At 36.4% G+C, this 16231-nt stretch overlaps 2 protein-coding genes across 2 annotated transcripts in view; one reads left to right on the forward strand and one right to left on the reverse strand.

Moving 5' to 3' along the window:
* Positions 1-1668, forward strand: part of NIM1_2 (G2-specific protein kinase nim-1) — a 54332-nt gene extending 52664 nt beyond the window's left edge. Inside the window, exon 8 of the mRNA XM_051216653.1 lies at positions 1028-1668. Within this exon, the coding sequence (XP_051065246.1) occupies positions 1028-1304 (277 nt within the window). The 3' untranslated portion in view covers positions 1305-1668. The remainder of the gene's footprint in view (positions 1-1027) is intronic.
* Positions 1669-2778: 1110 nt separating this feature from the next.
* MS3_00008293 (uncharacterized protein) lies at positions 2779-10884 on the reverse strand. The gene is made up of 3 exons (XM_051216655.1): positions 9901-10884; positions 7332-8544; positions 2779-5286 (listed from the first exon to the last, which is right to left on the reverse strand). The coding sequence occupies exons 2-3, from the start codon at positions 8533-8535 to the stop codon at positions 5234-5236; spliced, it is 1257 nt and encodes a 418-aa protein (XP_051065248.1). The 5' UTR covers positions 8536-8544; positions 9901-10884; the 3' UTR covers positions 2779-5233.
* Between the last annotated feature and the right edge of the window lie 5347 nt (positions 10885-16231).

Below are 16231 nucleotides of genomic sequence, written 5' to 3' on the forward strand. Positions count from 1 at the left end.
GAGAGATGGTGCTACACAGTGGCTAGAGACGTTATCAGATATGGCTCAGAATAGAAGCTAATGTCGATGCTACTGTAACCTTCTTTTACTTTCTTCGTAAAAAGTGGCTGTATCTCCCTTAACTGAAAGATTTCTTCTGATGGTAACTTTCCATTCCCGCATTATTACCATTATTATTATTACACTACCTTACACCAATCTCTTCGTTATTGTTCTCTGTTTTTTTACGCTCCTCACCTTTTTATCTTCTTCCTTCCCTTTAAACTCTCATTGTTTTGTGTGGCGCATATATATTTGGTGCACTCTTGTACCAATATTTATGTGTTCAAATAAATAAATAAAAGATCATCCATAAATTATAGTTCTCAACTCTCATGCACACTCGAGTACAAAGTATTTTTAATAAGCTTGAAACAAGATTCAATGTGTTGCATAATATGTAATCTTCATAACATAAAAATTATAAAATCTTCTTTGTTTTAATAGTTAGGATCATGAGTCAATTGAAGCTAGACCACTATGGAAAACTTGTAAGCACTGGATGACCGTTTCGTTCTATTGCCGGGCTCCTCAGCAGTGCGCATCCATGATCCCGCATCACGAGATTCCAAACTCAGGACCTATAGGCCTCGCGAGAGAACGCTTAACCTCTAAACTACTGAGCCGGTCGACATCCCACGGTGTGAATGGCTGACTCCAACCAATTCACGAAATTGAGTGACACATCCACCATTGTCTTCAATGAGTTACAATCTCACAACAGACCCTATTGAACTCCACTGGTCACTGCTTGAATTGATCATTAACACCATTGAAACCCGGCTCAGTAGTCTAGTGGTTAAGCGCTCGCCCGCGAGACTGATAAGTTCTAGATTCTAATCTCGCGAGGCAGGATCGTGAATGCGCACTGCCACTAAGAAGTACCGTAATGGGATTCATGATCTCAACGATTGAATTTACTATAATATTCCATAAAAACCTCTTCTAATTCTTTTTTTTTATTACTTTATTTTATTACATCCTATAGATCACGACGTCTTAGTCAATTAGATCAAATCACATTGTCACCATATAATAATACTAAAGATAATTCTATTAAATCAATCAAATTCAATTCGAATTTACCAACTATTCAACAAAGTTCTAATAATCTACAAGAAAATTCATTTCAAACAAAATTAATTCCATTAAAATTCAATGAATATTCTCATGATTCATTTAAACAAAATAATTCTATTAAAAAATTAAATACAAATAAAAAATTACATCAGAAATCATCAAGTAGATTATGTTACTTAATTTAATTTATATAAGTAGTATCAATAGTAAGTTTAAAAAAAAGACAAATCATGAATTACGATGATGATGATGATGATTATCCATATTTTATTATTATTGATTTTTTTTTTGTTACCATGTCGACTAATTTATTGATTTACTTTATTTTTTTTCTTTTTTTTGAAAAAAAAAGAAAAAAATAGAAAAAAAAGATAAACTTTATTTTTTTTTTTTAATTTCAGTATTTATCTTAATTATTTTGTCATTTCTTTAATGAGTACTTTATTATTATTATTATTAATTATAGTTTAATTATTATTGTATATGAATTCAATCATGTTTGTAATTAAGTTTGTGTGTGTGTGTGTGAGTGTGCCAAATTATTTTTTTCTTAATTGATTCTCTATTATGGAAAATACTGAACAGGAAATGTATGATCAATAATAAGAATGGAGATTGGTTATGGACACTGAAGTAAGTGGTTACAGCCCGGATAGCTCAGTGGTAACGTCTCTGACTGTGAAGCTGGGTGACATGGAATCGAATTTGTCAGTTCCTTCAAGATTACAGGTACACTTTGCTGACGAGTACCAAGTAGCACGAAACCCGGGTTCAGGGTTTTCTGTTGACTATGTCCAACCACCATCTACTCTCTATATCCAGCAACCCGGTTAAAGTGCTGGAGATTCGCTTTTCGTCCTCTTAATTTCGTAAACAACAGTAATAACGGTTGAAGGCAGTGAGTAGGAATTGTGTGGCAGTGGTTGTATGCACGTGGCTATGTAAGAGCATTTCGAGAGAGAGAGAGAGAACTATCTCTTCCACCCTAGGCCATACTAGGTCATTTGGGGTTGATATGTTACTGATTAAAAGATATGTCATTTTTCTCTAATTCTAAGTGAGTGATTGCGTTTTATTGATTAAAATACAATATACTCACTAGTTTTAACAGATAAACATCGAGTACAAGATACTTTTATGTTCTCTAGTAGATATCAAAAGCCAGGAGGCCTTACGTGCTTTTGATCAAATCTTATTTGTAATCTTGATAAAACTGATACATAATATAGGGGTTGTGGAGATTATCAAGTTTTTGATTGAGATCATGAACCGATTGATATTAGACCACCACCTTTGGAAACCTGGAAGCACTGGACGGCCGTTTCGTCCTATTGTGGGACTCCTCAGCAGTGCGCATCTACGATCCCACCCGCGGGATCCGAACCCAAGGCCTTCGGTCTAGCGCGCGAACGCTTAACCAACTGGACCACTGAGCCGGCATCCAATGGTGATAGTGTCTAACATCAACCAATCCACGAAATTGCGCGATCAACTTCCATTGTACTGAGGTAGATACCTGTCTCTACCCGACATGGATTAGCTCCACTGATCACGGCTTCTCACTGAAACTCCGAGAATTCCCTCACGAAGCTAGTCACTAGTGAGCACATGAAAATACATCGACCAATTAATGATCTTTGAAAAATTCTAAAAGAATTCCAGAAAATGATCAATTATATTTCCATAATGTTGATTGGACAAGACTTAAACTTGGTACTAATGTTTGGTCTGTTCTTTTCAGAAGCTTCTACAATGTCAAGTTTATATGTATTCGTATAAATACCCTTGATTTCTATATTTCATAAGTTATGTTCACTTCACAGAGTTTAAGAGTAGAAGATTTATGAGGATTATGAAGTAGTTAAATCGTTCAACTAAAAGATATATTAAACAGATCTTTAGGTAATATGAAGGTCTTTGAGTTGAGTAGTTTAATTGTAAGCTTATTATAGCTGTTTATTATAACATAGTCAGCACTCATTTTTAGACATAAAACATCACATTGTTAATATATGTTAGATATAGCCAATCTACAAAAAGGATATGTACCATGATCCTTGACTCATTTGTACTCATCAGAGAAACATATTTTCTATTTGGAGGAAGCTGGTAACTAGCTTATCATAAATTTCAAATTATATTACTCTAGTATCATAGTGAGAGTGATAAGTCTTGCAAATTGAACGCTATATTCGTCTCCTAAGCTATTCTGTCATCCTCAAGCTAGAACTATACAGTGACCTGAACACGAGAGAGAAGGCTTAAAGTATGCGAGAAGTAGTTTACTCCAAGGTTCATTTTAACACAGAAAATACAGGGTTTTTATAATATTTTAAATGTCCTTGGGTTGCTAGAAGATTCTGGAAATACTACTATCAGCCAATCAGAACCTCTACATGTGACGTTTCGCTTCCTTGATATTTTTGGCAAAAACCTCAAGTGAACACTGATTGGACGATACGCTTCTTAGTGATACCTGATGCTTGCTTGTCTTTTGCAAGCAATTTTTTGGATCACTCTAACAGAGAGATAATCTGAACTGAAGTACTGAATAACAATCATATTCCTAACAGTGTAGAAAGATATTTCTTATTGCGAGAACTAAGTAAGAATAGTAGTTTACATGTCAACTTAGGAGCGTGACAATATAACTCAAGAACTTTCTCCTTAAGACGAGTCATACACAACCTGTTCGTGAGATTTTAAAACATAGGCTCGATACTTTTCATTCCTTAAAACAGATAACAGAACTTCATGGAATAAGGTAAAATGTGCTATGTTTATGGTGGACCTTTGAACACTTCTCATTCTTTTTTGATGATAAGATAGAATCGCTGATGGTTTGCTAAAGACAAATTAGTTTACTTCAAACGTATTCCTATCATAGACACTATCTCAATGATTCGTCATCTTATTTGATGAAGATTCAAAAAATTATCGACGAATTTTTCATCTTCCCAAGGTACCTCATGACTAATGGCATTTCATATAAGTATTCCTTGACTGTTCTAACTACATCACCTTTAAAAGTAAATTTGTCTTTATGTACTGCATTTGTTCATGAATAAATGAAACTAGAATTCAGTTGAAAATTAGCGCTGGAAGCGATCAATTTTCATTTATAATAATGAATAAACTCATTTTTATTGTTAAGGGTCTGTGGTGGTCGGTATTCGATATAATCCTTAAACTTCGTATACAGTTCGTCGTGATAACCGTTCTATATAACGTACCAACGGTATATTAATCAGAAGGCAAATACGAAGTGTTGATTACGTTTATTGCGAAACCACACACATATATCCAAATGTACAGATGTGTTAAACAAGCATAGGAGAGTTGTGCCGAAAGGCAAGCAAGCGAACGAGAGCCAGAGCAAGAGCGTGACGAGACCGTGCGAGCGAGTGAGCGATTGTGTACAATATGAATAACATGGACATATATATACCATGTGAAATGAATGAGTAATCGAATCGAATAAGCGGTTAGTGGTAAGATTAGCAGAGTGAATAAATGCGTAGGCAGTAATCAATATTCAAGCATACGTATTTCATACAAGCGCAAAATAATAATAAGGCTACAATAAATTGCTATGGTGCGGATGGCTTTGTCCGCTAAATAAGTTAACAAAAAAGGCTTAACTGGGTTAAATGAAAATAAACCCATTAGCACGTGAGTCGCTATAGGTCTACGAAAATTGTCAGGCTGAAAACCAAGAAACAGCGAATAATTATTTCAACCATGTATAAGACTTCTCAATGATGAGCATCTTCGAACCCACCACGGATAGAACCCAAGCTTTAAACCACTGAGTTGCCATCCCATTGTTTACAATCACAACTTCGATCATTTCGTAGCATTCAGTAACCATCTTCGATTGCTTGTGCTGCCTAACTATCTTACACCCAACATGGTTGAATACCACTGATCAGAGTTTCTCACTAGAGCTCTTGGTGTTTCAATTTGAGATCAAGAATTGTTTGAACACCATTGGATGCCAGATCGATGGTCTAGAGGTTAAATGTTTGCGTGCGAGAGAGGTCCCAGGTTCGATTGCCAGTTACGTAATGGTAGATACCCATTGGTGTGTGGTTCCATACTTAGGACGGAACAGTTATTCAGTGCGTTCAGGTTTTCGATGATAATCTAGCTTTTTCGTGCTTTTTGCTTAAAACAACACAGGTAAAAGGACAGCAAAAAAGTATATTTTTCTTAAAAATATACATACATATATTAGCAGTGAGATTGACTGGGTTCTTAGGCAGAATTTGGGAACTGGACGTAATCCCATCTGACTGGTTTCAATCACTGATTGTGCCAGTCTATAAGAAAGGACAATAGTCCTCTTGTGACAATCACAGAGGGATCAGTTTGACTAATATAGTGTCTAAAAGATTAGCTTCAATAATACTTCGACGCCTAACTAAAGCTCGTGAAGAACAGACTAGAGAAAATCAGGTTGGTTTTCGACCTGGACGTGGTTGTATAGACCAGATGTTCACACTACGTCAGGTTTTAGAACACAGACACACATTCAGACGCCCCACAATCGTAGTATTTCCCGACCTTAAGGCGGCATTCGACTCCGTTGATCGTGAGGTTCTATGGCAGTGTTTGTCACTGAAAGGAGTACCAAAGAAGTACATTAACCTTATAAAGGCTCTCTACTCGAACACAACTGGTAGAGTGAGAGCTTATGGCGAATTGTCATCAGAATTGATTATCTCAAGTGGTGTTCGTCAGAGCTGTCCACTCTCTCCATTCTTGTCTAACTTTGTCGTTGACGTACTTTGAGAGATGGCATTTTCCTCATGTACATTTCCAGGGGTTGAACTTCAACCAGGAGATTCACTTTTTGACCTAGAATAGGCAGATGACATAGTTCTATTTGGTGAAGACAGTGACAAAATGCAGAGTCTTCTAACCACTCTAAGCAACAATGCAAGCATGTTCGGGATGCGATTCTCTCCCTCGAAATGCAAAATGTTGCTTCAGGATTGGGTTGCATTGACACCCGAACTAATTATAGGGAGTGAAGCAATTGAGCGTGTCGATCGCTTCACTTGGAAGTCTCAACAGCTCTTGCGGTCCGATGGGTGACGAAATCTCAGCACGGATACAGAAGGCTCGACTAGCTTTTACCAACTTGCGTCATTTATGGCGTGGGCGAGATATCCGTCTATCAACCAAAGGACGTGTTTACTGCGCAGCAGTTCGTTCCGTCCTACTTTACGGCGGTGAAACATGGCCATTAAGAGTAGAGGATATTCGTAGGTTACTAGTATTTGATCATAGGTGTCTTCGATGCATTGTTCGTATATTCTGAGACCATCGAGTAATTAATGCAGTTGTTAGGAAATGAGTACTAGATAAGGATGGCAAATCAATTGTTGAAGTAGTGAAACTTCATCAGTTGAGATGGCTGGGACACATGTTACGTATGCCCAATCACCGACTGCCCCGACATGCGATGCTTTAAGGTGTAGAAGTAGGTTGGAAGAAAGCTAGGGGCGGCCAGACCAAAAACATGGCACAAATCCATAAAGTCACTGACAAGTGGACTGAGTCATGTTAGTAGGTGTAGACTACCTGGTTGGAGACCGCGAGATGATAGCAGCTGATGGTTAGAGACCTTGAATGACATGTCTTAAATTCGTTTGCAATGCGCAGGTGCATCCATTCTTTACGTTGTCCAAAATTCTAATCTTCTAAACTCCTCATGTCCGTTTCTTTTTTCTCTTTCCAAATTTATTTCACTGGATTATGTTCCTTGAATAACATCTTCAAACCCTAATATTCCCGATTATCGCTTATAATTGTACGACGTCTATCACTATGAGATTTGAATCAACAATTGTATCTATGTGTTAATATGGTGTGGCAACTCAAACCGATGTACGTACGTACGAAGTTCTACGTTGTTGAGGACTGAATGATATATATATATATATATTTAATAGTTGAATTCATGAATCAACTAAATCTAGATCACCAGTGAAAAACTTGGAAACACTGGACACCTATTTCGTCCTATTGTGTAACTCGTCATCAGTGCGCATCCATGATCTTGCATCAAAGGGAATCGAACCTTAAACATTCCATCTCAACTCATATACATAGTTTATTACATAAACAAACAATAATAAACAAGCAAAACATAATACACATTGCAATGAATCATTTATATGTTAAATAAATAAAGATTTTCATACCACGATTGACTATGGGTTGATGAATTAATAAACAACCATAGAAATTCGATTGAATTGTTTCAATGATTTCACTAATTAATTGAATATCAATTAGATGACTTGGATAAAATTGTAATATACATTGACCACCAATTGATGGATTTAATAAACGTTTGATTTCATTCATTAATTGGTTGATCATATACCATGATTTATCTTTCCCTAATAACCATTGTAAGAATGATATCGATATAATATAATCTATAGAATAATCTTTAAATGGTAATAATTGTGATCCAGTTGTTATGACATCACTTTTCATTAAATTACATTTGATTAAATGGATATTATAATTGAATATATCATTACCATTACTACTAGTATTGGTATTAGTAGTAGTAGTAGTAGTGGTAGCAGTATCAGTATTAGGAGGAGGAGGAGTAGTCGTAATAGTAGTAGTAGTAGTAGTAGTAGTAGGAGGAGGAGGAGGAGTGGGAGTGGGCGTGGGAGTAGGAGTAGGAGTAGGAGTAGGAGTAGTGTTAGTATTACTATTATTATTATTATTATTATTATTATTATTATTATTATTATTATTATTATTATTATTATTATTATTATTGAATAGATCAATACATAATGGTATGAATTTTTGATTAAAATTCGATATAGTTAATAAATAATGATTGATAATATCTAAATGATTGATCCCACAACCAAGATCTAATAAAAATGGTATAGAATGATTATGAGTATTCAATGTAGATTGTAAATTAGATAAACCAAGTAAATTATTTAATACATAATTATATAATGCAATTTGAATAGATTGACGTGATTGATGTTGATGAAATGATGATTGAGAAGTGGATAAAGATTTGATCCGATCACTATGATGATCATGATCATGATCAGTATGATCAGTATGATTATTATATAATTGATTATGTAATAGTTCAGCACGACGTGTTGACTGAACTCTAGGTAATTTACTTATAATTTGATCATGATTATAATAACATGGTAAATGATTTATATGACAATAATTAGTAATAAATTGTTGATCAAATATTTTAGGTAAACATAATGGTATAGATTTTGTTAAGGGATAAATATAAATAGGTGAAGTAGAATATTGTTGTATCCAATAGGAATGATTATAGGATTTAGATTTTAGAATAGAAGAATATGTAACAAAGCACAATTGTCTTAGTATTGGATATTGCATAATTCTCTTCTGTAAATAAGATAACAACAACAAAAATATAAATAGAAAATGGATAAAAAGGACTATTTTGGATATAAATGATAAATATTGCTCATTAGTGACTGACTTCATGAGATATTCCTGGAGTTCTGAAGAGAAGCTGTTACCAGTGGAGTTCAACCAGGTCTGTTGTGAGATATAAACTCACTGAAGACAATGGTGTACGGTGGCGCAACTTCGTGGATTGGTTGAAGTTAGACATTAACACCGTTGGATACTGGCCAGCTCAATGGTCTAGTTGATTAAGCGCCTGACGCGAGACTGATAGGCCCTGAGTTCGAATCTCGCGGGGAGTGGGATCGTCGATGCGCACTGCTGAGGAGTTCCATACTAGGACGAAACGCCCGTCCAGTGTTTCCAGGTTCTCCATGGTGGTCTGTCTTCAATTGACTCATGATTTTAATCAGTGACATTTCTTAAATCTCCACAAATCACTTATAGATGTTGTTTTAATTAAATAATCATTCTATATAGAGTAATGATCTTAAGAGTTAAAACAGATCAATTCTAGTTATTGAACTGATGTATTCAATTGTGTTTCAATACAACATTACAGAATATCTTATTAATACGTGAGAACAATACGGTAAGTACTTTATTTGCAAAAATCTTAATCAATCGTCTTAGACTTCTGTTATAACTTGTGATCGCCGATTAGAGAGCAGTGACTTATCGATCGAATCAATGACGCGTAAACCCGTATGAGCAGCCTAGAGTTCTGATTGACCCTGCTTCCAGCCTAGCCCAGCCAGTTAAGTCCAGAACACAAGTCTCAGCCTTTCCGATATGAATCCTTATATTTCAAAAATACTGAGTTTATATACCAATCAAACAGACCACATAGTACCATAAAATAGAAAATAACATTTGTACAATATTTGGCCAACAGGAAAATGATACGTGAAATAAATATTGACCAATAGGAAAATGGCACCATTTCAAGTCCAAGGATAGCATTAGATTTAACAGGATAATTTTTCGGATATTTTCCTGAATATCCCAACAACTTCATTGTTCTTTCATTTCCACAACAATTATTGTCTGTTCTCGTTCTCTTTTCTTTAATTCTCTTAACCTTCTGCCTCCAAGTATTTGACTTTTGATTGATGATACATACTACTTATATATCTATCGACATCAGTAGCATACATGACAGTATTACTAGTACAAATATTCATAACAATTAAATATGAAATCTGATTTAATGTACCTCTTTTATGGCTAATATCAAAATATTAATAATAATTAGTAGCTGAAAAAAGACCAAGTTAGTAAGTGAGTTAATGTAAGATTTGGGACAGATGTATAATCATCTAACTGACTTACTTAGTCTAGTTAACATTTTTTTTCAACAAGGTTGTTTTCTACAGGATAGGCATGATGACCCCATGCTTAACTCTTTTCCTTTACTTGAGCTTGAAATTGGCAATAGCTCTAAAACAACTAAAGGCGGAGTTTATGATCTAAGTTGCCATAATACAAAATCAACAAGGTGAGATAACATTAACAAGACAATAAAAGATGTCCGAATAGCAGTTACATACTAATGACACAGATTCTGAGATATGTCATTCAACTTATCTAACCATTAATTACGATTATCATAATTAAATAATCTCCATCTATCAACATGACTCAAACCGATAGACAACAACTTTATGGACTATATGAATATTCGTCAATATTTGAACAAATAGTTTGACAGAAATTAGGCAACGAATATATCTCAAACCATATGACAAATTGGTTAATTATGGAATTAAACATTATTGATTTCAAGAATAATACGGACATCATTCACATGGAAGAGGATGGAACTGATAGAAAGTTTTTATTCATTTTAACACATAGATATTGGTACAACGAGGCACCAAATAGATATGCGCCCAAACCGAAGCAGGTGGTTTTCTTAGGTGGCCACACCCGAAGCCTTCGACACGAAGGTCTGTTAAAGCGCCGGACATTCGCTTTTCGTCCTCTCAATTTTGTAAATAACACTCGTGGTGCTAGGAGGCAGTGAGTAGGACTTCCCTGGCAGAGGCTATATACGCGTGGCCATGTGAGAGCATTTAGAGAGGGAGAGCGGACTCTCCCCACTATCGGCCGTACCAGGGCATTTGGGGTTTCTTTCTTATTTACTAATGTATCTATCACTAAAGTACTAGATATTACTTATGATTGTTTAAAATCTGACTCAGATTTCAACAACTTACAATATTCGTTAGATCTTTTCGAGTTTATTAAGTGTTTGGAATTCTATTGATGATTGACCTTACTCTTATTCTGATATCTTTACAAATAGAAAGGTATGGCAATGGATTCACCAGTTTCTGTGGTCGTAGCAAATTTATTGATACATTCCTTAAAAATAAATGAAATCACGAAATGTGTAAATTTAACTAAAGTTTGGCTACAGTATGTAAATGACATTTATGTCACCGTTAAAAGCGCCAATGCTTAACCTTTAGAACACTAAGCCGGCCGACATCCAACACTGTTAACGTTTAACTTTAACTAATCCACGAAATTGCGCGACACATCTACCATTGTGCTCATTAAGTAACTATCTCACAACTGACCCGGTTGAATTCTACTGGCCACTGCTTCTCACTAGAACTCCAGCAAATATTTCTTCAAACCAGTCACTAGTAAGTATATGTTGGTGGTCTAGCTTCAATTGATTCATGATCTCAACTATTAAAATAAAATAAAACTTCCTAAAATTTAAAATGAAAGAACTAACCGCATCAATATTCAATTATATGATTACAACGTATTCCATTCTTTTATTCCTAACTACAACCTTAATTCTACCATTTAATCTACATTCTAAAACAAACTTCTAAACCTACACTCTAATGATAACTTTTAATCCTAAGCCTCATTTCTGTCAATCAACACCAGGGTCGGGATTTTCAATACAAATGTCAACACAGTTCAACTGTATGGAGCGGAAACCTGGAGAATTACGAAAGCCATCATCCAGAAGATACAGGTGTTTATTGACAGTTGTCTACGTAAAATACTTCGGATCCGTTGACCAGACACTATTAGCAACAAACTACTGTGGGAGAGAACAAACCAGATCCCAGCGGGGGAAGAAATCAGGAAGAAGCACTGGAAGTGGATAGGACACACATTGAGGAAAGCACCCAACTACTCCTAGTGAAACGATGAACAGGCATCACCATGAAATTCTAAAATCTAACAAAGACATTGTTTAATATTCCCTGATTTTCAGTGATTGTAAGTACTTGGAATCAGTCTACTTCAGATCGCGTCCAAGCTATTGGCTTCCGTCATACTTCGTAGGTTGTTCAAAAACCGAGAAAGATTGACTCGCGAGGAGCAGGCTGGGTTTCGTTCTGGTCGAGGATGTATTGATAATATCTTCACCTCCCGCCAAACGTTAGAACACCGCCCGCCATACTTATCAAAGGCCAACAATCGTAGTGTTTCTTGACATCAGGGCTGCCTTCGATTCGCTGGATAGGACTGTTCTCTGGGATTGTCTATTGAGGAAGGATGTGCCTGAGAAGTTTATTAACATCCTAAAAGCCCTATATACAAACACCTCAGGCAGAGTGAGTGCATACAACCACCTCTCTCCATTGTTCTATTCGAGCAATGGGGTTAGGCAGGGTTGCCCAATCTCACCATTCCTCTTCAACTTTGCCATCGATGATATTCTGGAAACAGCTTTGATGGATGTAAGTAATGGTGGTGTGGATCTGTTGCCTGGAGAAAGACTTCTCGACCTTGAGTATGCGGATGATATTGTCTTACTGTGCGATAATGCCCAAGCCATGTAATCCGCACTTAATCAGTTGGCAATCAATATCCGTAGGTATGGTATGTGCTTTGCACCTTCGAAGTGCAAAGTACTTCTACAAGACTGGCAGGATGCTAATCCTGTACTCACGCTGGATGGTGAGCAGACAGAAGTAGTCGAGAAGTTCGTGTATCTGGGTAGCTGCATAAGTGCTGGTGGGGGTGTGAGTGATGATATCAATGCACGTATAGTGAAAGCCAGAGCGGCTTATGCCAATCTGAGCCACCTTTGGCGCCTTCGTGATGTTAGTCTGGCTGTAAAAGGTCTGATCTACAGCGCGTCGGTGAGAGCAGTTTTACTCTATGCTTGTGAAACCTAGCCTCTCCGAGTTGAGGACGTTAGAAGACTCTCTGTGTTCGATCATCGCTTTCTCCGAAGGATTGCTGACATCCAGTGGCAACACCATGTCAGTAATGCAGAGGTTCGGCATCGTGTGTTCGGGCACAGAGATGATAATGCAATCGATGTCACCATCTCGAAACACCGACTTCGGTGGCTTGGATATGTTCTACGAATGTCGTCCCAGAGAATTCCACGTCGTGCATTATTTACCGACTCTGGGACTGGTTGGAAGAAGCGGAGAGGTGGTCAGTGCATGACATGGTGTCGTGGCATGAAGGAAATCTGCAAAGGACTGGCTTCTGTTGGTCCTTCACGACTCCGTGGTTGGGGTCCGAGAGATGGTGTTACACAGTGACTAGAGACGTTATCAGATATGGCTCAGAATAGAAGTCAGTGGTGATCCTGCTGTAACCTTCTTTTACTTTCTTCATAAAAAGTGGTTGTAACTTATTTAAGTGAAAAAATTCTTCTGATTGTACCTTTCCGTTTCCCTCATTATTACACTACAATGTACTAATCAGTGATCGTTATTGTTCTTTTTTTCCATATCCACACCTTACCTTCTATTTTCTCTTCCCATTGTCATTGTTCTGTGTGGCGCATATATATTCTGGTGCCCCCTTGTACCAACATTTATGTGTTCAAATAAAATACAAATAATTGTAATTAATCCATAATGAATTATATCATTATTTACTACAACAAATCAAAGCATTTCACTCACAATACAAATAAGTAACCTATTGATATTTAGGTCGATCGCACTTCAACCAACCTTCTATTCTTGAACACACGCACACAAACAATCACATATATGTACATACAGAGAAAGGTACTATTTTTTTATTTTTTAAAAAAAACAATACAAAATGCATAATTTTTATCATCTTGAATAAAACCATTGTACGTGATAAAAAGTACAATTCCAGTAACCATACAAATACACACACACACACACATACCATTAACCAGTCACAGGGAGGAGTGAGGTGGAGAGAGAAAGGTATATAAAAAACCAACACCATTAATAATTGGTCAAGATGAATGTAATTCTCAGTCAGTATATCAGGTATACGTATTAGATTACTAACTGTTAACAGTGTTTCCAAGTTATCAATAGTAGTAGTCTAACAATCATCGATTCATGATCTTAATCAAATGCCAACTGTCCATTAATTTAATTTTGCATAATTTCATTTCTCATTTGATCGATATTTTCATTAATTTTATTCTAGACAAAAATATAATTACACAGATTGAAATCATGAGTCAGTTGAAGCTAGACCACCATTGAAAACCTGGAAGCACTGGACGGCCGTTTCGTCCTAGTATGGGACTCCTCAGCAGTGCTCATCTCGAACCCAGGACCTACTGGCTTCGCGCGCGAGCACTTAACCACTAGACCACTGAGCCGGCATCCAACGGTGTTAATGTCTAACTTCAACCAATCCACGAAGTTGCGCCACCGTACACCATTGTCTTCAGTGAGTTCCTATCTCACAACAGACCTGGTTGAACTCCACTGGTAACGACTTCTCACTAGAACTCCTGAGGAGTCCCATACTAGGACGAAACGGCCGTCCAGTGCTTCCAGGTTTTCAATGGTGGTCCAACATCAACTGACTCATGATTTCAATCTGTGAAATTTCTAAAATCTCCACAAAACCCATTCTGAAAAATATAATTAGTTAAATTCATAAGTCGATTTAATCTAGACCAACATTGAAAACCTGAAAGCACGCCTTAACAGTACACACCCATGATCCCTCATACAGAATCCGAACCTAAAACATTCAGTCTCGTGTGTGAACCCTTAACCTTTCAACTCATGAATTCAACTATTAGACTAATACAATCTTCACAAACACTCATTCTGATAAAAATATAAATGTTAGTGACATTAGAAATAATATGGAATTTAGTTTGAACTGTAGACAGAGATTCGAGTCAGTTATTTAATTGTTAAAAAAAAAGACGTTTTAGCATCCTGAAAAGTGTTCACAGGAATTAAATTAGAGAATACTTTGAATTGAGCAACGATTGAGTTGATTTTCAATAGTTCTCCTTAATAAACATTTAGTTAGTTCGTGACTAATCATGGTGGTACAGATAGATTTACTCATTACTTAGAGATAAAGATAAACGTGTTACGACTTTCTTATGAATACAAACACTTGAATCCTGATAGCTTCTACTATGTGTAAGAGACGAGATCGAACACCATAAAGGAAACTGGTAGAAATATGATAAATCATTTTAAATGACATAGTTCTATCTACTAAATGACCGCTATGAACCAAGTGTGATAGAAGCGAGTTGCATATTGTTTTGACAATACCGTTTCCTAACCACGAATAGAAGTGTTCACTAACTTATTGGCTCAATTGTCTGTTTTTGCGTCCAATATAACTTTCTCCATAAGAGCAACTAAAGTCATAGATACACATAGATGTGGCAAAACCAGGTAACTTATTCTTTAGTTGAGGAATCATCATAGATAGACAGAGGTCAACCTATCTCATAGCACATCACTAGTTATATCTCCGTTGAGTTACAGATTCAGGAAGAGAAGTTTCTTACTAACCGTTGATGTTGCTACTTTCCTATTTATTACATCCAAGTGTTTCTTCAAAAAAAACCTGTAGATAACCCATTTCAATCAACAATTTTCTGATCGATTACACTAAAAATATCATCAATGTAATGACAATAAAAGTCAAGCTTAACAATAACCTCTTTGAGAGATCCATCTTCCAGTTTCGCGAGAAAAAAATTAGGCAAGGATAGAATGTAGATATGAACCCATCGCTAATTCATAGCGTAGTACAGGACTCCTCAGCAGTGCGCATCCATAATCCCGTCTCGCAAGATTCGAACGTAGATAAAAGGGCCGTCCAGTACTTCCAGGTTTTTCATAGTGGTCTAGCTATGGTATGGGTTATTTATATCTACACAAGTAGTATATAACTGTGGTCAGGCATAGAATGTATTTCAGTAGAAGGCCGATGAGGAAAGAACGGAAAAGGAACGTAATTAGTATGAAAACGCATAAACAATGAAATCTGAGACAATGGATTAATATTTTGCAAATTAACGACTTACTATATGGTTCATAGATTTTATCGAGATACTCTGTAATTTCATGTCAAATACATACGATTGTCCCCATTCGTGTTTTTATTCACTAAATAGCTTCAACTGACTCACGAATTCAACTATCGAAATTATTATAATATCCACAAATTTCACCCCTATCTGATTGAAATTACTACATTTTTCCCAGTTTAAGGGTTGTGGAGATTGTTAAGTTTTTTTATTGAGATCACGAACCAACTGATGTTAGACCACCACTGGAAACCTGGACGGCCGTTCCGTCCTATTGTGGGACTCCTCAGCAGTGCGCATCCACGATCTCGCTCGCGAGATTCAAACACAGGACCTTCACTCTCGCGCGCGAACGCTTAACCTACTGGACCACTGAGC

This window comes from Schistosoma haematobium, chromosome 6 (genome assembly GCF_000699445.3).
Source record: "Schistosoma haematobium chromosome 6, whole genome shotgun sequence".
NCBI classification, from domain to species: Eukaryota; Metazoa; Platyhelminthes; class Trematoda; order Strigeidida; family Schistosomatidae; genus Schistosoma; species Schistosoma haematobium.

Coding starts and splice junctions, on each gene's coding strand:
- MS3_00008293 (XM_051216655.1), bottom strand. CDS start 8,535: ATGCAATATCCAATACTAAGACAATTGTGCTTTGTTACATATTCTTCT. Junction 5,287..7,331: donor TCAACCCATAGTCAATCGTG/GTATGAAAATCT, acceptor TGTTGTTTTAAG/CAAAAAGCACGAAAAAGCTA.